Source organism: Podarcis filfolensis (genome assembly GCF_964270895.1).
Source record: "Podarcis filfolensis genome assembly, chromosome: 13".
Lineage (NCBI taxonomy): Eukaryota > Metazoa > Chordata > Lepidosauria > Squamata > Lacertidae > Podarcis > Podarcis filfolensis.
The window spans coordinates 27,385,894-27,413,800 of NC_139615.1; the positions used below are offsets into that span (position 1 = coordinate 27,385,894).

General features: G+C 45.6%; 1 protein-coding gene across 2 annotated transcripts; it reads left to right on the forward strand.

Moving 5' to 3' along the window:
• On the forward strand, positions 1-27,548 carry STARD3 (StAR related lipid transfer domain containing 3). Of its 2 annotated transcripts, none has more exons than XM_083583272.1 (15): positions 1-197; positions 9,755-10,059; positions 12,225-12,302; positions 12,626-12,703; positions 12,825-12,878; positions 13,143-13,260; positions 14,644-14,742; positions 15,644-15,696; positions 18,535-18,627; positions 19,313-19,375; positions 20,325-20,420; positions 21,313-21,392; positions 21,473-21,577; positions 23,698-23,791; positions 24,945-27,548. In XM_083583272.1, exons 2-15 carry the CDS (start codon positions 9,850-9,852, stop codon positions 25,047-25,049), a joined length of 1,326 nt encoding a protein of 441 aa, XP_083439398.1. In that variant the 5' UTR covers positions 1-197; positions 9,755-9,849; the 3' UTR covers positions 25,050-27,548. The 2 variants fall into 2 exon arrangements, with proteins under 2 accessions (XP_083439398.1, XP_083439399.1); XM_083583273.1 differs by lacking the exon at positions 1-197 and adding an exon at positions 5,773-7,742.
• Positions 27,549-27,907: the final 359 nt, after the last annotated feature.

Genomic DNA, 27,907 nt, shown 5'->3' on the forward strand with positions numbered 1-27,907 from the left:
ACTTTCGGAGAATTGACTGAGGGAGGGTGCGCGTGCCGGCTTGTTTTTTCCCCCAGGTCACGCTACGATCACGTGATAGGAAGTAGTGTCCTGTCCGAAGTGGCGGTTACTTCCGTCTATTTCTCTCCCTGCCCCCCATCCCTTGTTCCTGTTGCTGAGGGGAGGCTGAGGCCTTTGGGCAGGCAGTGGCCCATCAGGTAAACGTCTAGCGATGGGGGAAGCCCGGCCTTGCAGTGTAGGATGAGGAGCTCGTAGGGAAAGAAGAAAGACAGGCTCGTGAAAATTGGGGCATTTTTATATATCTATATATATAGATAGATAGATATACATATAGATATATATTATTGTTAGGGTGAAAATTAATACTTTGAATTTTGGTGTGTTCAAAACGGTTCACATGCATTAGGTCAGGAATCCTTAACAACAGCCCTGTAAGGTAGGTCAGTATTAATCGTCCTCGTGTTGTAGTTGTGGGTCTTTTAAGATGTGTGCATTCATGGTGGCTTACTTCTGCTGTGGCCCTGAGGTGAAATTTCTTCTGGGGGCTTCTTGAGTCTCATAGCTGCAACGTTATTAACCTACATGCTGTTGTTGTCATAATAATAAAAATTATGATAAATAAAAACCATATTGTTGCAGGTTTGGGTCTATTGCAACAAATAATGGCGTCTCAGAAGATTAACCTTGTTTATTGTGGGTTGAGATTTCCCAGGCTACATCCCCCACTGCATCAGGTGATTTAAGTGTTGCGCGTTGTTGACAGCTACAGGTGCATGGCAGTACAAGGGAAATAAATAGTGGGGTCAAATTTGCAGAGATGGGGAACTGAGGTTTGGCATAATGAAGTTCATGATGGATCTAAGATTTGGACTGGGGACTTGCTGATTCATAGTTCTATGTCTTACTTTGTAGATGTTGCCATGGTGGTGGGAATGGCAAAAACAAAAGACAGAAGAAGCTAGGTGTTGCCTAAAATGAAGGACTGTCACCAAATAGTATTTCTAATAAAAAATAGTTATAATTATAGTGCTCATAATTTAGTCATCCTTGCATCAATCCTGTAAGGTTGCAACTTTTGGAACACTTGCCATTTTAGGCTGTTGCAGCAAAAACAGGCTTTTGCTACCTAGAAGATTTATCAGAATTATTGTAGTGTAAGTTCCTGTGGAGTAGAGCAGTTCACCTAAGGCCTCCTAATGGCTATGATTGTATATGGGACTTTCAGTCACCATGTAGCACTTGTAATGTGTATAAGCACCTACTTTATAGTTCTTCTTATTCGCATAAAGACTTCCAGGTCAGACAGTAGAACTATTATGTAGGCTTGAGCCTGACCACATGTGATTTTAAGGTGGAAACAATGAAAAGAAATTGAAATAATCTTTTAATGCATGTGTTTGGCAATGAAAGGATAAGAGGAAGAGAAATTTTAGTAGACTGGGGAAAGGAGAAGTGCTTATTTTCCTTAAAAAGTACAGGAGACAGGAATGTCCCCAGAGATCATCTGACGAGTAACAGTCAAAGCATGCAAAAATGGCTTGGCACGTGTCAAGGAATTAGCAGATGTAAAGCAAGTAGCACAAGTGGCATCTGCCATAAGAACTCAGTAAGGTAGATCAATATTGTTACCACTATATTGCAAATGGGAGCTCAGGCTACGAAAAATAGATCGCCTTGGATCAATTAAGTGAGTTTGTGGCAGAGTTGAGATTCTGCTGAGGGGGGTGAGAGGCTTCCTGGATCATTGCTTAGTGCATGGATAGGCAAACTAAGGCCCAGGGGCCGGATCCGGCCCAATCGCCTTCTAAATCTGGCCTGCGGACGGTCCAGGAATCAGCATGTTTTTACATGAGTGAAATGTGTCCTTTTGTTTAAAATGCATCTCTGGGTTATTTGTGGGGCATAGGAACCTGTTCTCTTTTCCCCCCTTCAAAATATAGTCTGGTGTCCCCCCCCCAAGGTCTGAGGGACAGGGGACTGGCCCCCTGCTGAAAAGGTTTGCTGACCCCTGGCTTAGTGTCTCAACCAACATGCTACATTATTAAATGTATCTTTCCTCCAAAGAGGTCTCCATCCCTTCATATTATCCTCACATCCCTGTGAGGTAGGTTAGGCTGAGAATTGATGACTGGCCCAAGATCACCCAGTGAGTTTTATGGCTTAGTGAAGATTTGAACCCTGGTCTCCCAGGTCCCAGTATGACACACTAACTTACGTGATAGCATGCCTGTGTGGGGCGAGTGCTGCTTCCTTGTGTAGGAGAGGTCAGGTTTCAAAGACTTTGCCTTCTTCCTAGCAGAACAAGGTAAATCTAAAAAAGGAGTGAGAAGTGTGGGGGCAGGGATGCTATTTCTGACAAAGTCAATCTGTGTTTTTCTTGCCTACCCCCTAAATTACCACCATGCCTGTTTCCCAGCTTGTTCTCCCTCTCTCAGCATCATTTTTGTCTCATCCACTGGTTGAGAGCAACTGAGTCAGAAAGGTGTAATAATTATAAATATATATTGAAGCTAAATGGATTTGAGATGAATTAGGCAAGGAAGCTTAAGATCTTATTTTTTAAAAAGATCTCCAGCCCATTAGGTTTCCAGCTTTTAGGAGTGGAAGTAGGAAGTGATGAGGTGATGTCAAGAGGTGTTTTGGCCTGGATGTTTAAAGAAGCATAAATCTCGGGGGAAAGGGGTGAGCCCCTTTTTATGGGAGCAAGGATTGTGGCTCATGCTTGGATTGACAAACTTCTGCTATTTGTACATGTTCCTTTGGTTGAAAGGTGGGGTGTTGAAAACAGATACCAGGGAAGGGAATTCTACTAGCCGAATCCCACTGATTAAGATTTGGATAATCAGCCTCATTGTGCATTGTGAACCCCATGGGAACAATTAGAGAAGTGTTGATATTAAATTGGTTAAACTGTGTGGAGAGGAAAACTACAGAAGTAGCTAAGTAGGTGAGGAGCTGGTGATGAGATGGAGGAAAGGGGCAAGTGATGGGCGGAGGTGGGGTCTGAGGGGAGCCTGGGTTGGGATAGTGGCCTCTGAGGATGGGGATTGCAGGAAGTGTCCAGCCTTGCTGTCTCCTTGCAGCTTGAGCAGGTCAGTGTTCTTAATGAAAATCCAGCCTAGTCTGAGAATGCTCTTGTCGTGTTATACCCTGTGTATGTAAATTGGAAATGTTTTCATAGTCTTTTTCCTACAAAATAAATAAAAAAGTTATTTACCCCAAAAATGCTCCTGTTGCTGGCTGAAGGTGGCCCTCGACCAATTATTGAGAGCATATGAGTCATTTGCTGTACCATCCTTGCTTCTCGGTTCAGTTTGGATCGCTGGTTATTTATCTTTTAAGGCTGAAATCCTCTACCTAACCAGGAAGGGAGTCCCATGGAACTGCTGAGTAAACATACAAAAGATTACGCTGCACAGGCCCTAAATGGCAAAGAACCAAGATGCCGAGACTCCTCTATGCCAGTGGTTTTCAACCAGTGTGCCATGGCACCCTGGGGTGCCTTTGAATGATGGCCAGGGGTGCTGCAAGCAACACTGGCCTCTTTCTTTCTTTCTTTCTTTCTTTCTTTCTTTCCCTCCCTTCTCTGATGCCCTCTCGCAGCTCTGCCTTGAGGAGAAGACACTGAGAGAATACTCCACAAGGGAGGGTGTTCAAAAAAGGGTGAGAGGCTGCCAGCTTTGCAGGCAAGGCGTGACATATCTGGGCTCCTGAGCCCCACAGGGGTACTGCAGAAAGAATGGAGTTGGTCAAGGGAGCCATGGATTCAAAAAGGTTGAAAACCTCTGCTCTAGGCTAGCCTTCCCTTGCTGGCTGACCAGAGTAGGAATCCAGCACCTACCTTGAGAAAGGCTGCCAACTGCTTCTTGCCATATTCACATGGCTGTTTTCTAAGGTTACGGGAGAGGCCTTGTTGTACATCTGTGACTAGTATAGCAAGAGTATGTGATAAGACCTTCTTTGTTGCTGAATGCCCTGCCCCAGAAGATTGATTTGGCAACCTTCCTGATGACGCTTCATTCAAAGCTGAAGACTTTTTGTTGTTGTTCAATAGGCTTTCAATTTCTTAAAAGTTTTAAATGTGTGTTCTTGATCATACTTTTTGCCCGCTTCCTACTTGGCATACTAGTGGGTTTATATTTTCTGCTGGTTTATGTATTTAACCTTTAGTTTCTGCATTGTTGCCTCGTGCACTTTTTATGGTGTTGAATCACGTATGCGCCGTTCTCTATCACCTCACTGAGTCGGCAAAGCAGGACAGAAATAGCAAGGGAATGGTTATTTTGTTGGGTGATGCGTTGGTAGCTTTGAAGGAAATGTTCCAGAGTTGCCAAAGGGAACTTGAGACTTTTATGCTGACGTTGTAGGCTGAAGAGGAATCAAATGAATTTTTTTTAAAAAACTGATAAAGAACAAACCTTGACTACAGCTGGGAACTAGCAAAGAGAGGACTTGAGTAACAATGGCACTGAGTAACATTAAAAAACAAACAAACCAGCAGTAGATCTGCTAGCAAATGGCTCTGAGGGGAAGAAATGGAAAAGTACAGGGAGGAAGTAGAAAGCAAGTATACAAAGCCCAGGTAATAATGGTGGGTTCAGGGAAGATTTCTTAAACAGGTCCAATCCACTAAGGCTGGCTTGTAGATGCAAACCCTGGGGCATACCACTAAACTGCCAGACTCAGTAGCACAACTGTCCCAAAGCTTGTTTTTCTCAGATTTGCAGGTGATAGCTAGTTGACTGCTGTGCAGTGAGGAATGTAATTGCATAGCCTCCTTTTGTAAAAGTTGGACCTTCGGGGCATCTTTGGGTGGGATGTTGAAAAAAGTCACACAAACCTATGCAGGATAATTGTGGCGTGACATCCCACATGACACTTGCATGCAGCAATATGCCCCATTGATTGAAGACTGGAATCATAGCCCTACTTACCTGGGAGTAAGCCCCATTTAATTCAATAGGACTTCCTCTGAGTCAACATTGGTAGAATTGTGCCGTAAACCATCCAAATTTTGCACCACAGTTGTGCTGCATGCCAGTGCAGGTACCATGGCTCATATCTTTTCCTAGAAGAAAGACCTCAAGCCACTCCAAAACCTCCTCTTCCCCCAGTCAAATTTGATATTTGCAAATTCCAGCTCAAGCTGATCTGCTGTTGAACTAATATGCATATTGGAACATAGTTAACTGGCTTTTGGACTTCTTGAATTTTCCAATTCAGTTGTGTGCTGAAAAACTGTATCAAACTATGTTTTCCCAGAGAACAACCTTAACCAGAAACCTTTAATAGGAATCTGGTTTTAATATGTGATCCGCATCTGCCTATTCATATTCAAGAGGTTTCTTTGCTTATCCTTCAGTTCCATCCTTGGGTTGAACCTTGAACCTGGAACACAGTTTGATTGCCTTCCTGCCTGCCTTCCCTTCAGTTGCAGGATCAGGGACTCATGGCTGCCTTGACAGATAACCTTGGGCTCCACTTAAGCCCTTGTGCTTTCGGGGGCTTTGCTACAGCTGCTGGATTCTCCTTCCTCATCACCATTACCAGCTCTGAATTCTGCACTGTAATTTCGTTCCTTCGTGCTGTAGCTCATGGGTAGGCAAACTAAGGCCTGGGGGCCGGATCCGGCCCAATCACCATCTAAATCTAGCCCATGGACAGTCTGGGAATCAGCATGTTTTTATGTGAGTAGATTGTGTCCTTTTACTTAAAATGCATCTCTGGGTTATTTGTGGCACCTGCCTGGTATTTTTACAAGAGTAGAATGTGTGCTTTTATTTAAAATGCATCTCTGTGTTATTTTGTGGGGCACAGGAATTTGTTCTTCTTTTTTCAAAATATAGTCCAGCCCCCCACAAGGTCTGAGGGACAGTAGACCAGCCCCCTGCTGAAAAAGTTTGCTGACCCCTCTGTGGGGAAATGTTGGTTGTCTGAATTACACATCCCTCCATGAATGTTGATTGGCTTGAGAACCGATGACATTTACCAGGTTTTAGCCAAATGAGAGAAAATCCTTCCCAAGCAGCTTCTGCAAGCTAATTCATCAGTCATAGTAGTATCTTAAGTGGCTTTAAATGGTTGCCTCTATAGTGTTGGCAGAAGTAGGGGCAGCTGGAAAAAACAACAAACGGCAGCCATGCTGATATGTAAGCTAGGGAAGCAGAGCCCTCGAGTCCACAGTTGGGCAACGCCTTTATTATGGCCAACCAAAACGTTGAAAAATGGTGTGCCAGCTGCAAGCTTTTGAGTTCTCCGGTATGCATGATCAGGCAGGATGTTACCCAAAGCAGAGGCTGTGTGGATAAGGACATCAAAAATAGAACAAAATAGACCTGCTGTTGAAGGTGCGAGCCTGCATTTTTATTCAGTTTGAAGGTGAAGGTTGCAGACTGGCTCTGTTGTCTGTAGTTGTTAAGCTACGTCTAGGATGAAGAAGCAATGAGTGACCCCCGTGTTTGAAACGTAAAGAGTGGCTGTTACCCAGATCTGCCTTGTTTAAACAGGAACACAGGCAGATGCTTCCCACAGGCAGGCAGATAGATTCTAGCCTAGATAATGAGCCAGGCGGTGCTCGGAGCACCGCGTCTATCTTTACAGTTGTTGTGCAGCTCCTCTTAGCAAAATGACTTTCATCAATCTTCATTCAGGAAGCTGTGGTGACAGCCCTCAACCCACCCACCCCAACTCCCTTCTTTGGGAGACAAGAGAACAAGCCCAGTCAGAACTATGCTAATAGGAGTAACGAACACCTGCCTAGCAAGTGATCGCAAAGAAGAGATGGAAGGTGGCGCTCTTGCGATTAGGCCTGCCTGGAAAAGAGAGAAAAGGGCGTTGCTATTGTGGCAGTCACATTTAAACGTGTGTGGTCTTCCAGTTGATGCAAGAAAGTTCAAGCCCCAGGTGTCTCCCATGTAGGAGGTTCGGCATTGCTGCTATTTGTGTATACAGTCATACCTTGGATCCCAAACGCCTAGAGTCGAAAATTTTGGCTCCTGAACACTGCAAACCCAGAAGTGAGTGTTCTGGTTTGCAGACGTTCTTTGGAACCTGAACGTCCAGCACAGGTTCCGATTGGCTGCAGGAGCTTCCTGCAGCCAATCGGAAGTCGTGCCTTGTTTTCCGAACGTTTGGAAGTCAAACGGACTTCTGGAACAGATTCTGTTCGACTTCCGAGGTGCCACTTTATATGTGTGTGTGAGTGAATCAGCCTTCAGGATAACTCTCACCTGCCCTCGGATCCCTTGTCAGTGGCATTGCCCTACGAACGAAGTGGAGACTTGAGAGAGGAACATATTCTGCTTAACAGATATACTTGGTTGGTTTGTTTATGCTGCCAAAGAAAATTGCGTCTGTTCAGGTCCTCAACTCAGCTCTTCTGGGGTTTAACAGGCTTGTTCCTCAAGCAGTGGGGTGAGATGCTAGAGAGCAAACATGCTCATCTGTTTTCAACCTCTTTGGAAACCAGTCTCCCACCCAGTCTTCTAGACCACAGATAGCAACCTTGTTTGTTTGTTTGCTTGCTTGCTTGCTTGCTTGTTTTAAAACTGGATTTTATTTTTTAAAATCCTATAAAGCATAATCTAAAACAGTTGGATTGTCTTCTAAGCATCAATGTCAAAAGGGACCGAACTGAGTCAAGGGGAATGAAAAACAAAACAATCCAGCTGAGTTGACAATGATTCAGTCACATGCTGGAGGAACAACACTGCTACTGTTAACGCACTCTCCAGAAGAAAGGGGTGAGTCAAGAACTTCTGGTGTGAAGAGCTGCCCTGCAGGATCAGAAGAATGTCAGTCTAGCCCAGCATTCTCTTTGTAGTGCCGTGCAGTGGTTAGAGTGTGGCCCTGGGAGAGCAGGGTCAATTGCTGGCTCTCAGCCTAACCTACCTCACAGGGTGTGTTGGGAAAAATGGGGGGGGAGGGGCAGGCTATGTTCAGCACCTAGAGTTTCCTGGAGGAGAGGGAGGCTGTGCATAAGTATATTTCTCACAGGCCACACAGGTGCCTTTAGGAGTTCACAAAGGGGGTGTGAAGGTCTTATCCTCTGGTAGCCTAAAAATACTTTGGAGGGGAAAGTTCTAATTTTTTTAAGAACTCTCTTTTTTCAGTTTTTCCAACGGGGGGAAAATGATTTTGGAAGAGCCATTAAAAATGGTTCTGTGGAATACTTTCGCTCTCGGAATGGGTGAAATGTTATTTGACATGAGGTTTCTTTTGTTTACTACAAAATTGGTGGTTTCTCTTTTCAGCCTTTTATTTCTCTCCCCTCAAAGCTCTCAGATGGTAAAAATCAAGCTACACATGCTTAAGTAGCATGCGGTATAACAGTTTTTCAGCTTGCTCTCTCTAGTGCTGGTTATGTTTGCAGTGTTACTTGTACAAAATAAGGCAGTTATATTTCAGGAGACTGCATTCCTATCCTAAGGATGCCTGCCTGGGAGGGAGCCCTACAAAATCGTCTTGAATTTTCTTCCCCCAGCCTGGGTGACCAAAACCCACGGTTCTTTAACCTCTCTTCTTCATGGATGCTGTATACCTGTTCTGAAAAACCCTTGTTCTTCTGCCTTTCCGCCAGAGATACACTTGGGCAGGGGGTGGCAATGAGCAATTTTACTGAGCGATCCTATGACAGCTGCTTAAGTGGTGTTCAGACTTCTGCACAGAGCGAGGAGATGGGTAGAGGCACCGATGTGTATTATTCAGGAATCACAGATGGCTGAACTTCTTCTTTCGTTTGAGACGCTTGGGTCTCCTGCAGAAAGTGGAGGTCCCAGTTCTTACTCAGTTATGTGAAGTGACATTTCCCTCCCTTCAGTTGAAGCTAAGTGGCTTAAGAGTCTTATTTGCACAGGAGTTGACACACGCATGCATATGAAAGGGCGCTTGCATGTGTAAATTGTGTTGGGCTTTTTCCCCCTTGCAGGAAGTTTACAGTTGGAAGGTCTAATCCTTTCTCAGTTGCTGCTGTCATATATTTCTCTGGCAAAAGCTACTGCTTGGGAGATGAAATTGTGCGTGTGCATATTCATTCTTGGGAACTGCTTTTCCATCTTTAAAACGTGATATGTGAAATGTTATTTAGATGCTTCACTTTTCATATGTCTGCAGGCCCTACTTTCTTATTTATGGAACCTAGCTCTGGGGGAAACAAAGCACAGGGATCTTCTGACATACTGTATCTAGAAAACCTGCGATCTGGCTGTCATACTTTGATCTGGGTAGGGTGTGTGTGTGGCTGGTGTTCTCCAAAGATGCTAGAAATTAGAGAGAAGCAGATAGGGTTTTGGGGGGTACTTGGCCAGTAGCTGCTGCTGGAGTCTAGTTACTGCAAAATCTTTTTCCAGCTCTGCTGCCTTTTGGGTAGGGAAATTGAATTAGATGACCTTTGGTTCCTTCCAAGTCTCTGAACCGCCATCTGATATAACAGTTGCAGCTATTGTGCGTGAGGGCCCAGTTCCCTCAACTCCCATCTGGGCTTCAAGGAACAAAAACTGGGATGAGGTAGACCAGCGTTTTCATGCTTCCTTTTTATTCAACCCAGAAAAACAGATAGCAAAAAAAAAAAAGGGAAAAGAAACATGGTGTGTTTGAGAGGTGTAAATAACTCGGTTTTTTGGCTGTCACTACGTGCACCCAAAGCATTAACCTGCATTTTGGTTTCCTGCTGAGGATCTTGATCTCATTCTCTTTCCCTTTTCCCTCTGCTGCCAGAATACCAAGACGATCTCACTTCCCTGTTCTTTCTCTCCAGCCCCCCTGCAACCCCCACTGCAGATGAGCCATTGACAGAGTCACGGATGACACGTCTGCACGCGAGAGCCAACCCTTTCACCCTCCTGCCTGAGGATGAGCAAGCTGTGGGGCTTGCAGAACGGTGACCTGGAGCAGAGTCTTCCCGCCATTGCATCCTCTCTTTCCCACAGCCCGGGCCTCTCCCCGCACCACTTCTTCTCTCCCGAGAGGAGGCGAGCCATTTCTGACGTGCGTCGGACCTTCTGCCTCTTTGTGACCTTCGATCTTCTCTTCGTCTCGCTCCTCTGGATAATTGAACTGAACGTGAGTTGAGGAGCTGGCCTTTGTGAATAAGGTTTCCTGCTCCCCCCCAGGGTTTGGCTTAAACAAGGATCCCAAAAGTGGTTGTCCCTGAACATGTTCATATAGCAACGGCAGTGAGTCAGGCTCAGTTTAAAACAAAACAAAAAAACAGGGAGTGCCTCTCTCTGAGAGTCCAGGCAGGCAGAAAGCAGTGTGCCAGACTCCTCCGAGCTGGTTCCCCTCACCGCCTCTGCCTTGAGCTGTCAGTGTGCTGCTTTCATCGCAGCCCACAAGTCTGTCCGTTGTCGGGTATTGTTAGCTCCCAGGGTGAGTCTGCTCAGGTGGTGATGCTGCTTGGGCCAAGAGAAACTCATGAGATTGAAGCCCCATTCAAGGTTTCTGCACATGGTGGAATTGTACACAGTGAACAGGAAGTTGGGACGTGCCAGGTAGCCCCTTCTGCATGGCATCCCCATGTACAGAGCAAACCGTTTAAAGGGAGGGAGTCTTCACACATATATAGTCTTTCATGGGATCTGCAGGCTCTTAACACACAGGGTTCAAGATCACAGGGAAGCCTGCGCATGCTGAAGCTCCCTCCCTCCTTTTAGACCTTTGTGTTGCATGTGTGTATGTGTGTGAGGGAGTTGGGAGCTGCTGATCTGGCTGTCCTGCCCAGCCACATAACGGCTTGAAGGGCCATCAGAGATCTAACCGTCACCCAGTTGCAAATCACTCTTAGAAATTAGCCATGTGCTGGGTGCCTTTTGCAAGTGGCGCAGGTCCAACTGGAACCACGTGGAGACATCTAGATTCCAGGTTGGCAGCTGACATCTCCATCTGGCTGGCCTCTCCAGCTTTCTTAAGCAGAAGAGCTTATTCATTGCATTTATTTCACACCTTTTCCTCTGAGGAGTACATGGCTCACCTCTGTCTTCAGTTAATCCCTACAATGTCTCCGTGAGGTAGGTTAAGAGGCAGTGACTGGCTCAAGGTCACTCAGTGAGCTTCATGACTGAGTGGGGATTTGAAACCTGACCTCCCAGGTCCCAGTCCAACACGCTAACCACTGCACCGCACTGCCTTCCTGGAGTACTTATGCTATGGGACAGCTCTATTAGTTCAAGTAGGTAGATAAATTTGAGGAAAGCAAAATGTCACTTAGAGTAGAATCTGAAATATTTCCCTTGAAGCTTGCATTTGTTTTATTTGATGCTTTGATGTGTTATAAACTGCTTTGAGAATTTTTCTTTTAAATATAAAGCAGGATAGAAATAAAATGAATAATAATAATGTTTCACTAAAAAGAAAATGTGCCTAGACATTCCGTTGTGGTGACTGTAACTCAGGTTTAAGGTGCCATTTGGCGATATCAGCTATATATCTGAGTTTCTAACACTGTTGCAAGTCCTTGTTTTACTGCTCATCTTTAGGTAGAAGAAGAGTGAACTCTTCTTCCTCCCCCTCCTATTATCCGGGGGTTCTTTGTGAGCTCATTTGGGCCTCAGAAGGAGTAAACCAAATCAGAGGCTGAACTGAGTTAGCAAATTGTTAGTCCCAGATTTAAATGATAAACAAGCCTGAGATAAGCAGTGAGTCATTGCTTAGAACTGTTCTAATCGTTGGGCTGAAAGGAAGGATAAATCCAAATGTTGTCCTCGCCCACAAAGAAACCCACACAAATCTGGACCAGTGCAGGCTGCAAGCTTGTGGCAGGAAGACCGATGACTCAAGCAAGTGACCTACACGCTACAGAAGCGGGAGCCAATCTGACCTTGCAGGAAAAATTCCTGACCTCACATGTTTTCAGGTGGCTCAACTAAGTGTCAGGAAAACCCTACCCATTAATATAAAGCAATGCTATGATTCCCCTGGAAGCAGTGATTGCTGGCACCAGCATATTAAACCTCTAGGTTGGATCCCAGTTTGGCCTGTGTGGATGTTTTCTCCAAACCTTGCCCACCTGCCCTACACGTGATGTCATATGTGATGTTTGGTATGGGGCAGTAGAGACATGGTTGGATCAACTGCACAACCGAACTCTCTGTGGGAGCTCGAATGCTCAGCTGATCCTCGCAGAGAGCAGGCTTTAAATGGTCACAGGTCGGAGCACTGCATTAAAAAGTCCCAGGCTGGCATTGTGGTGTGTCTTAATTTATTTGACTTTAAATCTTGCCAATCTGCAGGCAACCAAAAGCATCCAGGAGAGTCTGAAGTATGAAATCATCGAGTACAACTTTAAAACGTCCTTTTTTGACATATTTGTAAGTATCCTGACAAAATTGTCGCTTGCAGTAATAGCCAAGGGGAGACCTGGGGGTGGGCATGGCAGGCGGAGTGCGGGGGAATGACTTTGCCAAAGGAGCCATGAGGTCAGTACACAGGCAGCTTCAATAGTCTGTACATTTCACAGAACTCCTTGCCTGTTAGACCCTACCTGGATAAGAGTCCTGTGAAAGCCAGAAAGTTTGCCTATTCTTGGTGCCAGTTGAGATTGATTCATAAAAAGAGATTTTAACTTCTCTGTGTTTTTGAGACCTTCACAGTGGCCTTCTCATGATTTGCCTCTTGTGTTCCTTCTTATCAGCTCTTGGCTTTCTTCCGGTTTTCGGTGCTGCTCCTGGGATATGCTGTCCTCAAGCTCCGCCACTGGTGGGTCATTGCGGTAAGAAGTCGACTTTTTATCTTGCTGTCAGAGACGTACATAACATTGAATTGCAGCTGTGGTTTGTTTGTTTGTTTGTTTGTTTGTTCATGGGCTTCTCTCTTCTCTTCCCACCCTCCAGATCACTACATTGGTGTCCAGTGCCTTCCTGATTGTGAAAGTTATCCTTTCAGATGTGAGTTGCTGATAGCAAACATAGGTTCTGCTCTAAATCTTTATGGTCCCTTTCCAAAACCTCAGAGCAAATTGCAAGCCTTTAAGAAGACGATGCAAAATTTCAGTTTTTTAAAAAATGGGAACATTTTAAACTTCAGGGCTGCTTGCTGGTTTGGGGGTACAAATGGATGGTTACAAGTGCTTTGGGTGTAGTTGTTCCACGACAAATACTGGAGATCATTTCCTATGAATCATGTCGTCTCCTTTTTTTCCCCACCAACAGCTGCTGAACAAAGGGGCTTTTGGCTATCTCCTGCCCATCATTTCCTTTGTCCTTGCCTGGCTGGAAACATGGTTTCTGGATTTTAAAGTCTTGCCCCAAGAGGCTGAGGAAGAGCAATGTGAGTCTGTGTTGAGTGAGGATGGATGAATGGAAGAAATCTCCTACCCCGGTAAAATTGGTTTTGACAGCCCTAGTGCTAGTGTCGTGTCCCATGTGTTGTGAGGGGGGTGAGGGTGGCAGCACTCAGAAAGCAGATGACCTTAAGGGTTCATGGAAGCAGGTTGCTGTATTTACAGTAGGTATCGCTGGATCTACATTCTGATGCCTCAAGGCCTTTTAATATGTTAGATTAGTCCTATGCGAGGAAAGCTTTAAAAAGCAAAATAATGCAAAAGATTATTCTTCCGTTCTGTGTCTTTGGGGTTTTGTTTTTGTTTTGTTTTTGCATGTTGAGAAAAGGGTTTAAAGACGACAAAACTAAGCAAGCACTTTGCCACGATTGGATTAGGGAAACGCTCAGGGTTGCTTGGAGGAAAAAGCTCTCTATTGCATTAGATGCTTAATTGCTTTGGAGATATGATAGGCAAAGAGGCCATCATTCTCCATGTAGATAACATGTCTTGTCTCCAGCTGAAAGGTTGAGGGGGGAAGCAGCTTGGCCAACTCCTAAAGGGTAGTGATAAATCTGCCTATCTGTGCAAAGGTGTCTGAGTGTGTTAAGCGACAATGCGCTGCCTTGTTGTTGTGCAACAAAATGTCCAAGTTCAGAATACACCCAAGTTCATCTGCATACATTGATTAGGTTTCATTATGGCTTTCTTCCTGTGATTCAGAGTTTGCAATGCGTTAAAACGTATAGTGAGTCAACGAGGTGAAGATATTTCCTAGTATTCTTCTGTAACCATGAGGGCTAGAAACTTGTGCAGGCACAATGAGGTTGGAAAGGATGACGAGGGTGATCCATTCTGTTCCATATGACTCTGGTGCTCTCCCTCGACAACCAAGGGCCCACGTATTTAAAATGCCAGGCCAACATCTTTCTGCAAGCTCAGTACTTGGTTGAGAATCTGCAAATTGAAGTTGCTGGAAGTGAAATGCTTCAACCTGCGTGCTCCTTTCACTGAGCTTAGCTCTTCCCCCTTCCCATACCTGCTTGGGCAGATCTTCAGCTCAAGCCACCAAGTTAGGAGGCCAGCCCAGTCCTAGTGTTCTCCACTCCGTTCAAGCTTAAGAGGCCAACTTTTGCCTCTTTCTCCAGGGCTTGTACTTCCCTGGTCTTTCATTCTGAGCTGCTCATCAAATAACTCAATGAAGTTATTGTTCTCAGTTTATTAAGGGAGGCAGAATTACCGTACTGAGAGGATTGCTGGCTCTTCTCAAGCACAGTTCTGCCCTTTCTCAGACAGCTTTTCCTCCCTCATCTGGGGTCACACAGGTTGAGCCAGGGATATAAATGCAATGCAATATAAATGAGCTGATTTCCGCCCCCTCCTCTTTCCAGGGTACCTGGCAGCTCAAGCTGCTGTGGCCCGAGGACCCCGTCTTTATTCAGGGGCGCTTTCAGACGGCCAGTTCTACTCCCCTCCAGAATCCGTTGCAGGTAATGACATTTCTTCCAAAAGCTTGGGTATGGTGTATTTCTGAAAGTCTGTCTCTAACTGAGCACTGGTAAAAAATAATAATAATAACTCACTCCTCTCTTTACCAGTCAGTTAATGTGTACAGAGTGTAATATGAAAGTTGCAAACACACGAGATTGCCACTCCTCTTCTGAGCTGCAGTAACCTAAAGCTTGTTTCAGCCCAGCCCAGCTCTCTTAACTTCTATGTTACAAGAAGGGGCCAGTCATAACATGTACATCCCAAATGCCCCATAACATGTACATCCCATAACAGTCATAACATGTACATCCTATATGCCCCATTTCTACAGCATCCATGCTTTCGTTCACAAGAGAGAGGGAGAGCACAAAAGGTTATTTCAGGAACTCTCAGCCTATTTCCTGAGAGATAGTAGTGTTGCAAGAAATACATGGACCAAAAGGTCCTATGGGCTGTATATTCCTGTCCACACAGGAGGCAGCCCATTGCGTCCTTGCATGATCCAGTGTTCTGGCCTTACTTGTCTTCTGCAGAAGTTGAATTGGGAAGATGCAGCACTATTGTCCATCCTCTAAGGAGGCTACCTGTTGCATCTCTGTGTGAATTACTTCTCTGGGCTTCCTTCCAGTCAGGCAGCACACTTAAGACCAGTGACTCAGGCAGAAACCCAGGAGAATTGGCTGCCTGGAGGTGGGTAATTCCTACTCTGGCATGCTCCAGCCATCAGATGAATCTTGCTCAGCAGCCAACGGACAGTAAATGCCTGATATTCCTAAAGATGAACTTGTGTGAACAAACACCCTTGAAATTGTGCAATGCTGCTTTGTATCCTATGCTTAACACTTCCAGATCTCCCATCATTTAACCTTTAAACGTTTCCTTTCCCCCCTTGTTCTCTAGGATCAGATGACTCGGATGATGAACTTTTGGGAAAGAGGACATTAACTGACCAGGTAAGCCCAGTGGCGTAGCTAGCTGCTCGGGTGTCCGGTGCGTCCTGCAGCCAGCTGCCCATGAGGGCAGGGCAAGCCAAGGCAGGGCGTGCTGCGTGGAGCCTCTCCGCAGCCTCCCCCTCAGCTGTAGGGCGGCTGAGGCGGTGGGCAGACTCGGAAAAGCAGCACAGAACTTGCAGGCGGTCCGCCCACTGCCTCCCCCTCAGGACAGATGCATGGCTCAGGCATGCTGCAGGCCCTGTGGTGTGACGCCTCACCTAGCTACACCTCTCGATTAGGCAGATTCATGTAGGAGAGGACTGTCAAAGGCTACTAGCCATAACTGTGCTCTGCCTGCAAAGTTGCAGGCAGCAATGCGTCTGGTTTCTGGAAATCACTGAAGGGGAGAGTGTTCCTGCAGTGGCATAGGAAGGGGCGTGCAGTGGGTGCAGGAGTTATTTTTTTCAAAAAAAAAGTGTTGTGAGCCCCTTATCTATCTATCTATCTATCTATCTATCTATCTATTGATCTGTTTATTTTAAAAACACATATTTTTTTTCATTTTGTCACCACAACCCCTCAGTGATGACACCCGGGGCAGTCCGCACCCACCACACACACCTTTCCTACGCCACTGGGTAAGCCTTATGTGAGCTGAGCAGCAATATGTAGCCCCTTTCGCGTTTGCTTTCAATCAAGTGGAAAAGCCTCAGTTTCCAAAGATTGCTAGCATGGTCAGAAATACACCTCAGTGTTGTGGGGGCTGCATGGACGGCATCTCGCAAACGCAATTGTTTCCTACAGCTCATTCATGCCTTACAGGTAGGGTTTAATAGACCTTGACCTTGTTTCCCTTGGCGTAGGAGGGTTGTCCCTAGCCACAAGCCCTTGTTTGAACAGTTACTTTCATTCGCAACACGCAGGGTACATTCCGTAAATGTTTCGGCAGCATACGTGGCCCACCAAAATGGTTATCACAGGCACATACTCAGTTTAACAGAAGGGGTAATGCATTGTTGAGGGGCTGGTGTGTAGCATAATGGCTAATCGCATGGGCCAGAAAAGCCCCTAGTCTAAACTTTGGCTTGGCTATGAGAAGAGGCTTGGGTAACTCAGCTAATCCACTGTCTCTCAGCCTCCATTTGCCCCGATCTATGTTAAGCCCACTGTCCTCTCTGGCAGCCAGGTTGATAGGTAAAGGAAACCAGTGTGGGCTTAAGACTAGTTCCAGGTGGTTTGTAGTGGTTAAGTGTTGTTTGTATGTACTCGCACCCAGTCACTAGTTTTTTAAAAAGCAATAATTGAGTTTCATAAATGACATTATTATTATTTATGCACACTTTTTTGTGTATGCATGCATTCTTCCAAAAGCTTTTTAAAATAAGATTCATTTCTGCACGCTGTGTTCCTGTTTTTAATGCATGCACATTTCATAGTAACTATAATTCCCACGCTTATGTTCCCAATGTACTTTGGTTTCCGGAATCGACCTGTTCAATGCCTTCAGGCATCAGTAATTTTAGATAGGCTTGTACCACTCTCACAACTTGCAGTGCAACTGCAGACACAACAGTAGAGCATCCATTGTGTTATTTTAGGTAACATGGATGCACGCACGCACACAATGAACATTCTCCTCCTTGTCTTTTGGTAAAGGTTCAGATGCCAGAAAAACATGGATTGTTTCTCTTGTTCTTTAACCAACATGCAGCCTTGGAGTCTTGATTATAACAAATTTTTATAGTTAGCTTATCAAATTGATTAACTACCCTCAAACTCTGTGAGGAGAGTGTGAAATACTTCAGAATTCTCAGAATCCCAATCTTTGTTTTGTGGAAGTCAGGCGAGATATATATATATATATATATATATATATATATATATATATATATATGAATGAGAGAAGTCTGTTTCATGATGTGTACATTGCTCTCATCTCCTGTTGGCCACCAGGGGGCAGCATTAATCCAAAGCAGCTGACTCTGAATTTTCACTTTGAGCATCCCAAATAATTTGCTTTGTACATTGTCATTTGTTTACTTTTATGATTTCTTACCTGCCCTTCACCACAAGGTTCCGACATTGCAGAAATGCAGTGTTAGAATCAGTTGAAACATTGGTAGTCCATTTACAATTATACTTTTCCCAGACCATTATTGGGTTTTTCCGAACTTATGGGTCATTGTTGATGTGGTTTGGGTACGTGCCTGCATCCTGGGAGGACCTTATCCTGCCTGGAGGGAGTTGCTGCTCACTCCATGTGAGCAATTGAACGACAGTGCATCCATATTATAAGCCATGCTTACATACTTACCTAGTTGAATTGCAGCAGCTCTCCGTCTGCTGCCAGGTGGGGATGGGAAGAAGCAGGAAGGCAACACTGAAAGCATGCTGGGGAGGGGGGTATTAGGCTGGTGGAGAGGCTTGGTTTCACTCATTTCAGTGGGTCTACTCTGAGTACAGTCTCATCTGCACTATGCATTTAAAGCAGTATCATACCACTTGCCTACCCTCCAAAGAATCCCAGGAACCATAGTTTATTAAGGGTGCTAAGAGTGGTTAGGAGACCCCTATTCCCCTCAAAAGAGCTACCGTTCTCAGAGTGGTTATTCCCCTCTTCTGGGAATTACAGCTCCAAGGGGAATAATGGCTCAGTACCTTTAACAAACTACAGATCCCATGATTCTTTGGAGGAAGCCATGACTTTTTAATGCGGTATGGTGCTGATTTAACTGTATAGTGCAGGCGGGGCCTGGGACTAGCACTGGATACAACTCGGAGGATGTGGAACTGGTGCTTTATCCCTAAACTGTGGACTGTTTGTCATAGGAAATGAATTAACTGTTAGTTTTGTCCTAGGAAAGAGAATACATCCAACAAGGCAAAGCAGCAATGGAGGTGGTCGACCAGATCTTAGCCCAAGAGGAGAACTGGACATTTGAGAGATGCAGTGTAAGTTTATGGTTCCTGAAAGATGACTTATCGCCCTTGCAGGGGGGAGGGCGGAAGCGGTGTCAGTCTTCTGATCAGATTTCGAAAAGAAGTAATCATCTATTTTAAGCTGGATAGGGCTGTTCGGCTCTCCCTGAGCGTAACCTTAGCATGTTTACTTTTAAGAATCTTGGGGAGCCTTGCCATGAGATGAGAGAGCCTTGTTTTTCAGTAGCTGCTCTTTTAAATGCCTCCCCCACATGGTGAAATAGCGGTACTGTCTTTATTTTGCACACCACTTAAAAGCTTGTTCTGCAACTAAACAGCATAGAAAATTAGGATGATGACTTAATTTTCAAAAAGAAGTAATGCTTCAATTGTGTGACTCGACACCCTCCTCCCCTCTTGAGATTTGTTTTTTTTTAAGATGCATATTTTTGCTATTCCTGGTGGGGTGTTTTTTTGCAATTCCTGCTTTTGCTATTCCTACTGTGGTTTGTACCTTGAACTTGTGCATCTTCTGATAGCAGCACTGGAACCTGGCGCTTAGAGGAGAGGGTAGAATATTAGCATGCTCTTAAACAGCCCTGTGTCCTAGCGATGGGCAAGAGGCCTAATTCAATGCTGGAAGTTCTCGCAGTGCTGCACAAAAGCAGCTCTGGCCTTCCACTGTGGAACTCATGTGCCCTCCACCCCTCTCATGCAGGAGTTTGGCGACACGGTTCACTCTCTGGAAATGCCATTCTACGGCAAGGTGTTCATCCTGAAGGTAAGTTGCCTTGACTTTTCCTCTGAAGCCGATGACTTGCAGAAGTCGCAGTCTTCCTCCTGCACCTTCAGTTAAAAAGAGATGGAGGGTGGAGGCTGTTGCACAGGAATTAAAATCTGGAAGGAGTGTTGTTTGTAGGATTGGGGGAGAGGAAGCAGAACGGGTGAGGCAGCCGTCCATTCTGTCTGGATTCCTCTTTGGGGATATGGGGGGGGGGGAATGAATGTTAATTTGCTTCTAGCAGCGAAACAAACTTTTGTTTCCACTTGCTTTGCCAAGCATGAACTGAACTTGTGTTTTCATTTTCTGGGAGCACGGAATGTGTGCTGCCCAGTGGAAATAAGACCATTGCCATGGGGTAACTAAGCTTCCCAGAGATCATTCTTTAGTTTCCATTGGCTTGGGTTAATTTCATCCCTCTTGGAAAACTTCCCCGTTGGAGAACTTGGGTGGCAGCGGTCTTCCTTTTTCAACAAATCAGGGCTGGGCTGGGAACCTTTTTCAGCCCAAGGTCTGAAGTCCCTTTGGGATTATTTACTATGGTCTGCTTGCCAGCAACGGATGAGGCCAAAGTCACAGCCATACATCCACATGCTCCCCCATAATTCACACATCAAAGGAGTCTTCATTTAAGTGACCTTTCTTGCATCCTCCATGCAGGCATCCCCATGCCCTGCAAGGCGTAGGAAAAACCACAAGGCAAAAATATGGCATTTTCATCCATTTTCATTTATTCCCTCTATCCATTCTTACTGCCCCTTTCCCCCATATTCAAGGCTCTTTAGGACTCTTCAGAGGCTTTTTGGGGGGAGAGGGCTGCTTGTCGGCTCTTCCTAGCTAGGTTCCCTTTGCATCCCTTGGGGGACTTTGTAGGCGAACCCTCCTCAGAGGGACAGGGCAGAGCTAGTAAAAGAGAGCTGGGCGATAAACAAGCCTCCCTCCCTTGCAGGCAATTCTACAGTGTCCTGCCGAGATAGTTTACCAGGAGATGATTCTTCAGCCGGAGAAGATGGTCCTGTGGAATAAAACCTTGTTAGCATGCCAGGTAGGTCTTGGCAAACTCAGCTGCTAATTACTTATCCCTAAATTATAACTCCTGGCTTTAGTCACTCTCAATCTCCTCTAGTCTTTGATGAGGGGCAAAACAGGGAACAAATGAAAACCTTTTGTATGTGCATCTCTCACCGCTGTGAATTGTTGTCTGTGTTTCCCACTTAGGGAGGAAGTTTTGGGCTAGGGTGGATTATATATTGAGGTCCTTCCTTGATCTCTGTTGGACATGGCAACCTTTCAAGTTTTTCCTGTCCTACAGTTTCTGCATACTTCCTTGAGCTCCTCAGAAGCTGCTTGTGATGAAGCTGCCACTGAGTGCCTTGTTTCACCTTTCTTAGCATGAACGGGGAAGCTTTTGCCCCTTGGGAGTTTGACACCATTTGCATGGCTGAGGGATGGGTTGCTACTTCTGCACTGTGTTGTGGGGTTTCTTCCTGAAGTGCCTGCGGGGGAGCAGGCACACAGGGCAAACAATTTCACATTTAGTTGAAACAGAACTGAGGTGTGGCAAAATGATTTAGAAGCGCAAACCATCTAATGGGATAAACCCAACCCTGTTTAAGGCTCTCTGTGGCATTCTGCAAGGTTGTTCGTGGTGCAGCTTTTAGATTTTGTTTTCTTGCAAGCATGAGTCCTTCTGTCTTAGTTGATGTCAAAGTCCTACACGGAGCCCTGCGCTCAACTGAACCAAATGCTATCACAATTCCCCCCCCCCCCCCATGTAACTGGGAATTGTTTTTGTGAAGGTGCTGAACATTTCCCATTAGGTCTCTGTATTTCCCATAGGCAGCATTCCTGGAGAGAGAGAGAGACTGTGTTTTCTTAGATAGATTTATGACAGCAGAGGTAGAGGGAAGCATCTCGTTTTTCTTCTTTCTTGACAGATCTTGCAACGGATTGATGACAACACAATTGTATCCTATGATGTAGCAGCTGGTGCTGCTGCTGGCGTTGTGTCACCCAGGTGAGTCCTGGTTTGGCCTCGACCCTTGACAGTCCTTTCTTTTTAAAGGAGGGTGATGACCTCTTGTTTTGTGTTCCCAGGGACTTCATAAATGTGCGTCGGATTGAGAGAAGGAGAGACCGGTACATTTCATCAGGGATGGCAACAGTTCACAGCGCACGTCCCCCTACTTCCAAATATGTCAGGTATAAAGAGTCCTATGGATGGTGCTTTGATCTATTTTATTACCTGTAGGTTTCCTCCGATGCACTGGCTTAAATCGTGCATAAGTCTTTGACTTTTAATTTCTGAAGAATAAAAAGTTTCATGGGCAATCCACCTGGACAAGATACAATGCAAATTACACTATCACTTCCCAAAATGAAAATAAGACCTTGGATACTTCTAAAACTGGGTAGCCTAGTATGTAATGTGAAATGAGACAACATGAAACTATATGGTAGTTTTATGCATAATTTAGGGGGACTCCTCAGATATTTAGAAATAAAAATTAAAGGGGGGGATTAACAACCTGGTTAACCAAGGACTGAATGTCTTCTAGAACCAACAGAATGCTAAGCTGGGGTGGGGAGAGAGGGAATTAGCCTGGCTGAACCTCTGATTGTTTAGTATCCTGGAGAGGTGGACATTAGGTTCAGAGGAATCTGCACCACAGGGCTAAAATATCCCCCTCCCTGTACTGTATGGGGAAGTTTTAGGAGGAAGCAAAGGGGAAAGGGCACCTTTTCCCTTTCTCCTTCTGCAGAACTAAACCTGAGCTCTTCAGTGCTAAATAGCACAGTAGGGGAAGGTTTCACGAGGATGGGGAAACAAGAAAGGTGTTTTGCATGTGACTGACAGTCAGTAACCCTTGATCCTTGGGGAAGTCGCAGGTGTTGAGGTGTCCACTCAAACCAGCTTTTCAACGAAATGGTTCTTCAGTGCTTCCTGGGTGTCTAGTCCAACTTTGGCTCCCAGCTGCTGTCTTGTGATGAGCAGAGCTCTTGCCCGAGCATCAAGGCCTCCTTTGTTATTCTCAGAGCCTCTGCCTCAGGTGACCAGCCAGGGTGTCTTTGCTCACCAACTTCATTTTTCTGACTAATAGCATTAAAAAGTCATTGGCCTTTAGCTCAGCATCTGCGTAGCTGTTGGGGGAAATCTGTGAGAAGGGCAGCGTACATTCCCCACATCGCATGCACATGATGAAATACAATGCTCCTTGTCTCTTTGTCTTGATCAAGCTGATTGGATTTCTAGCATTTGAAATGCGTGGGAAGTGGTTGAAAATATGAGTTTTCTACTTCAGGTGTCCACACACTGAAACTGAACAGGCATGACACCTGTTGCCGCCTGCTCTTCTCTTCCCAAACACCATTCCCTCTAAACTGCTGTTGCCTTTCTGGTTTCCACTTTGCCAGGCAAGAAGTTCCAAGGGCACTACACAGCTGGGTTTAGTTTCCCTTGGATGGGGGTGCACGGATGACTTCAGATTACTTTTGTAAAACTTGCTTTCGGTGACAGCAAACACACTCCTCCAGCAAGACAGGAGCTTGCTCTTTTAAATGGGAACTGAGGCACTCCCATAAAAATGCAGCACATGCACAGATGCTCATGGCTTCTGACGTTATTAATGGCCTGGCCTGGGCCCAAGGTATCTGTAAGAACCCATTCCTCTATGGCCCATGCCATAAAACCCCTGCTGCATGTATCAGCATCTTCAGAAAAGTGCTCAGGGAGGGGGTTTTCTGTCTCATTTATGGAAGAGGAGGCCTGCCAGGATCTTCTTTGTGCTGAGGACTGAAAAAAGTGAGGCTCTAAAACCGTATCGGGGGATGGGGGGAATTCAGTTACTCATAAGACGGGGAAAATTGGTATGTGCTTGATATTTTCATGATTTCAGAGTACACTGCTTTGGGCACAGGATTTTATATATCAAGCCCAATTCTTTCATGGGCAACCTTCCAGGGGCTGTATGATGGCGGATGGGGTGGAGCCACAGGCAAAAGTAGATGTGGCAATGGGTATGCCTCTTGCAGATATTCCACCCATGAAAAAGCCAGGTTTCTGCAAAACTCTTCCGTTCTCCAGCCAGACAAGCGAGAGACATGGTCGCAGTTCAAAGACACATTCCAATCAGGAAAGAACACTTCCGGGCCAAGCCAGAGGAGAGGGGGCATGGCTTAGGGGGTCCAGAGGGCCAGGTGGAGAGACACAGAGGGCCACATTCAGCTCCTGGGCATGTGGCTCCACACATCTGTTCTAGGTAATAGCCAGCTATTAAATTGCTTCTGCTGTGACAACTCTCCCCGTTGTTGGCTTTTTCCAGGGCGGAAAATGGTCCAGGTGGTTTCGTTGCTCTGAAATGTCCCACTAACCCGAACCTCTGTACCTTGTTCTGGATACTCAATACAGACCTCAAGGTAAGGCATGTCTTGTCCTTGAGTGTTTTCAGTTGAATGAGCCAGATTGTGACCATTTCTCTCCTGCTCTACCACTGTTGTGTTTTGCTTTTTAAATGGCTCGTTGTCACGTCCAAGGTCTCAAACCTTGGAAATTTCTGGGTCCTGGGTCCTGATTAGACGTTTTTCACGTGAATCAAACGGCAATGTGGCCCAGATGCTGTAGTGCCATTAAAATCTATTCCTGCTCCCCTCTGATGGACGTGGTATGTGGTTGTACTGCTGAGGATCAAGATGTGCCTTGGAGAACGGTCCAAGTAAGAGGCGAGGGCTGCTCTCCCTCCAGAATGCAGAATCAGACCAATTGCATAGCTTTGCTAGCCAATGAGTGCCCTGTTTGGGGATATAACTTGGACCTGATGAGATGAAAGAGAGGTGCTGAACAGAGGAATATGTAGGAAAGAGGGAGATTTTAAGGAAACCCTACGTTGAACCACCCAGAGATCTATGGGTATAGGGGCAATGTACAAATTTAATAAATATAGTAGTAGTGGTAGTAGTAATAGTAGTAGTAATACTATCCTGTTGTGTTTATATACCTAACATAACAGTGTTACCTGTAACAAAATGTTGCAGTGTGACTGACAACCCACTGACACAGTTAAGGATTATCATGCTTGCCAGCTGGGATCAGAAATTGCTCAGTTCTGTGGTTCCTTTCTCTGTGGCATTCTCTTAATCTTATGGTTTAAGGGGAGGAGCCATAGCACCATTGTAGACCGCATGCTTTGCATGTGAAGAAACCCCAAGGTGCGCCACTGGCATCTCCAGGTAGATATAGGGAAAGCGCTCTCTTATGAAAACCAGGAGAGCTACTCCCCAGTCCGTGTGAACCACCCTTGAGGTAGGTGGACCAATGCATGGATTCAACATAAGGCAGCTTCCTATATTCCTATGTTCATTTCTACTGCCCCAGCTTAAAGAGAGCAGTGGTTGAGCACATGCTTAGCACTGGATGCCTTGGGTTCATTTAGTGGTATCTCCAAACAAAGGGGATGTTGGGCAAAGACCTGAGAAATGGTGCCAGTTTGGGCCAGGCAGACCACTGCAGCTTCAGAACCTGTATCAGAGTTGAAGATGCTTCTCTGGCTTCATCCTTCGTCTCTTCTTGCAGGGCCGACTTCCCCGCTACCTCATCAACCAAAGCTTGAGCGCCACCATGACGGAATTTATTTTCCACCTGCGCAAACGTATTATGGAGGTCATGGCGAGGTCTTAGGTTCTTGGAACTCCTTGCTCTGATGTTGCCTTTTGAGCGTGCTCAAACCCAACAAGGTCCAAAGAACTGGAGTATCTTTTTTCCTTCTTCTTCTACTTCTTCTTCTTCTCTCTCTTCCTGCCAGAGAACAAAGACAAAATCTCACAGCTGACGTTCTGGATCAGGCTGAAGAGCCTTTCCTTGTGTCTTCAGGTTGTCAGCCAGGTAAAGGGCTGAAGGTGATGACCAAATGGCAAGAGGGAGGTCGAGACAAAGCAGGTGGTCCGTGCCCAAGCGAATTGGTGAGAAGCACCAAGGTGGCTTCTTCCAGCCTTTCACCGATGATCAAAGTTAACATTGCTACTAGAACTTGAGCCATGTATGGATTCCGATGTGCCAAATTCCTTCATGATCATGCTTCCAGAACCTGCTAAGTGCTTACCTGTATAGCCCCCTTCCTTTCTCCCTGGGTGTAATCATGATTTGTGTGTCCATAAACTTAACCAGTTGCCTTCCATGGCGGAACAGAAGTGCACCATCAGATAACCTGCACACACAGTCGCACGGCTGAAGTGCAGCAGGTTAAGCCAGAAAGTGTCCCAGGCACTGCCACGGGTCGTCCACCTTTCGGCATAGCTGTGACGGCGTCAGGAGGTTTTACTGCCCGAATGTTTGGATGAAATTTGCCAATTGTATGGTTGGTAATGGCCAGAGAGAACGAAATCTCCTGCCCCCCTGTCAAGTACCTGGTCTTCAGTGGTGCACCAAAACTGACACCTTGGCTTGAAAGCATTGCTGTTCCCAGTTCCGTGTTGCTTTATTTTCCAGTTTCTCCTCCTGCCCATGAGTAGCAAAGACTATAAAATAAGCTTCCGTAGACTAAACTGACCCTGTGGTTGGTTGGTGGTTCCTGGGTTTGATTGTGGCCTCATCATTCTGGAGTAGGCTTCAAATGTTAGTAATGGAGGCCAAGATCTATAATTGGTTCTATTGACTTGTTAATATATAGAGAGGCCAGAGCCCTTATCTGCCACTCCAGAGTGTGTGTGTGTGTGTGTGTGTGTGTGTGTGTAGTGGAGGAGCATCCTTGGAAACTTCCTGCCTGGTGCCTATCAGAGCTAAGCATTGAAAGCAGCCTGTTGTTTCATGAAGCATGAGCTGGGTTTGCCATAGAAGTGAGACTAGTATAGACCTATCACCAGAGCAGATGTTTATATTAACCTCCTTCCTTCGCTCCCCAGAGTCCTTAAGTTGCCTTCCTCTGCTCTCCTGCATTCGCTGTTGATAACCAGTATTCTCCAGGTGAAAAACTACGTAGCTCATGAATCAGTCTTCAGAGCCTTGAGTTCTGTGTCTCTCTCCCCACACCCCACCTTGCTTGGGTGTAGAAAGCTGGAGATGTGGCGGACATAACATCTACAGGCCTTTTGGTCTGCCAATGACTGAATTTTCCTTGAGTGGAATCGACATTTCTAATCCCTTCAGAGGATCAGCTTTGGGACACAGGAGTGTGGGGCGGAAGTGAAATGCCTTTGCTTCAACATAATAAGTGCAATAATCCTGGCACAGAGCTAACATGCAACTTACCAGAAGTGTCCAAAGTTCTTGGCCTCAAATGTTAACTGTTGTCCAAAGCCATTTGGGTTAAACCGCACTGACTCTTGTGATTCTCCACTTCAGCGGGACAGCTTTCAGCAGAAGTAGTATGGGGGATTGCACAGAGATTGCAGCCTTAAGGCAGATTCCTGCACTTTTAAAGGCTCTAGAATCAGAATTAGTCTTGTAGCGAGAGTCACGCATGGCTGCTTGCTCGCTCAGTGCATTTGAAGACCCCAAGGCAGGACTTGAAGTCAAAAGGTTGAAATGAAAGCAAATAAATATATTCTGCACTGGATTTATTGGGGGAGCAAACTGCACACCTGGCTTACACAACAACGGGGCAACTAGCATGTGTGCCAGACCTGTTCTTGCAGGCGTATTTTCAGCAGTTGAGGCCCCCCCCACTTTTGTATACTGGTTTCTCCCCTTTGCCTTGCCTCTGTGTGTTTTGTGCAGTGGGTGGAACTTGTAGAAGTCCTGTCCCCTCCATCTGATATCTTTGTCGGAATAGGGAGGCTTGTAAGAAGCTTTTCCTATTGCAGGGTGCGGTGAGTTTCCAGACACCACAATAGGCTTCCAGGGATGAAAAAGAGGCTCGCCATCCAGGGAAGTTGTCCGAAGTGACTTGCTTTACAATATTTCTGCATTTTTTGCCAGCATCGGAGATTTGCCCGAGTTCCTGTTTCTAAGAATCGGCTATTAATCTTATTAAAGCGCCTTGGGTTGTTCGTAAGCATTTCAAATGGACTGTGAAAAGGGAGGCTTACAGACTTCATGAATCTAATGCACAGAAACTGTTTCCTTTTATGTGTGCATGGGGAGTGGACCTGCACACCTCATTTAAAAAGCCACTTGAATAACACGTATGCCTTTTGCATTGATTCTTTGTTACTTGATCTAATAAAATCTAGTGACAACTTTCCTCTGGCTCAATGTGTCTTTCTGCCTAGCATGGGATATCCCTTCACTTTCAAATCTCCATCCCTGAAGAACGGAGCTAATCTACCAACTCAAAAATAGCACAGTGATGATATGACTCTTTTACCTTAATTGCTGAGCCCTGTGTTCCAGACTAGCTCCTGCTCCTCCTCTCTTTTAACTTATGTGAGCTGCTTTGGGAGACAGTAATTATCTGGAAAGCGGAATAAAACAATTACACAGTTTACTGGCATTTTGGCAGCATGATTGCAACCCTGCTTTCCCAGGGGCAAATCTCCGTGTGTTCATTGGGATTTCCTCCCCAGATCATTTGCCTGGGAATTTCAGAGTGTTCTATTGCT

Bases quoted from the DNA above. Each gene is read 5' to 3' on its own strand.
- STARD3 (XM_083583272.1), top strand. From the start codon at position 9,850: ATGAGCAAGCTGTGGGGCTTGCAGAACGGTGACCTGGAGCAGAGTCTT. The intron at 12,303-12,625 runs GTAAGTATCCTG...CCTTCTTATCAG, and splicing joins CGTCCTTTTTTGACATATTT to CTCTTGGCTTTCTTCCGGTT. The intron at 20,421-21,312 runs GTAGGTCTTGGC...CTTTCTTGACAG, and splicing joins AAACCTTGTTAGCATGCCAG to ATCTTGCAACGGATTGATGA.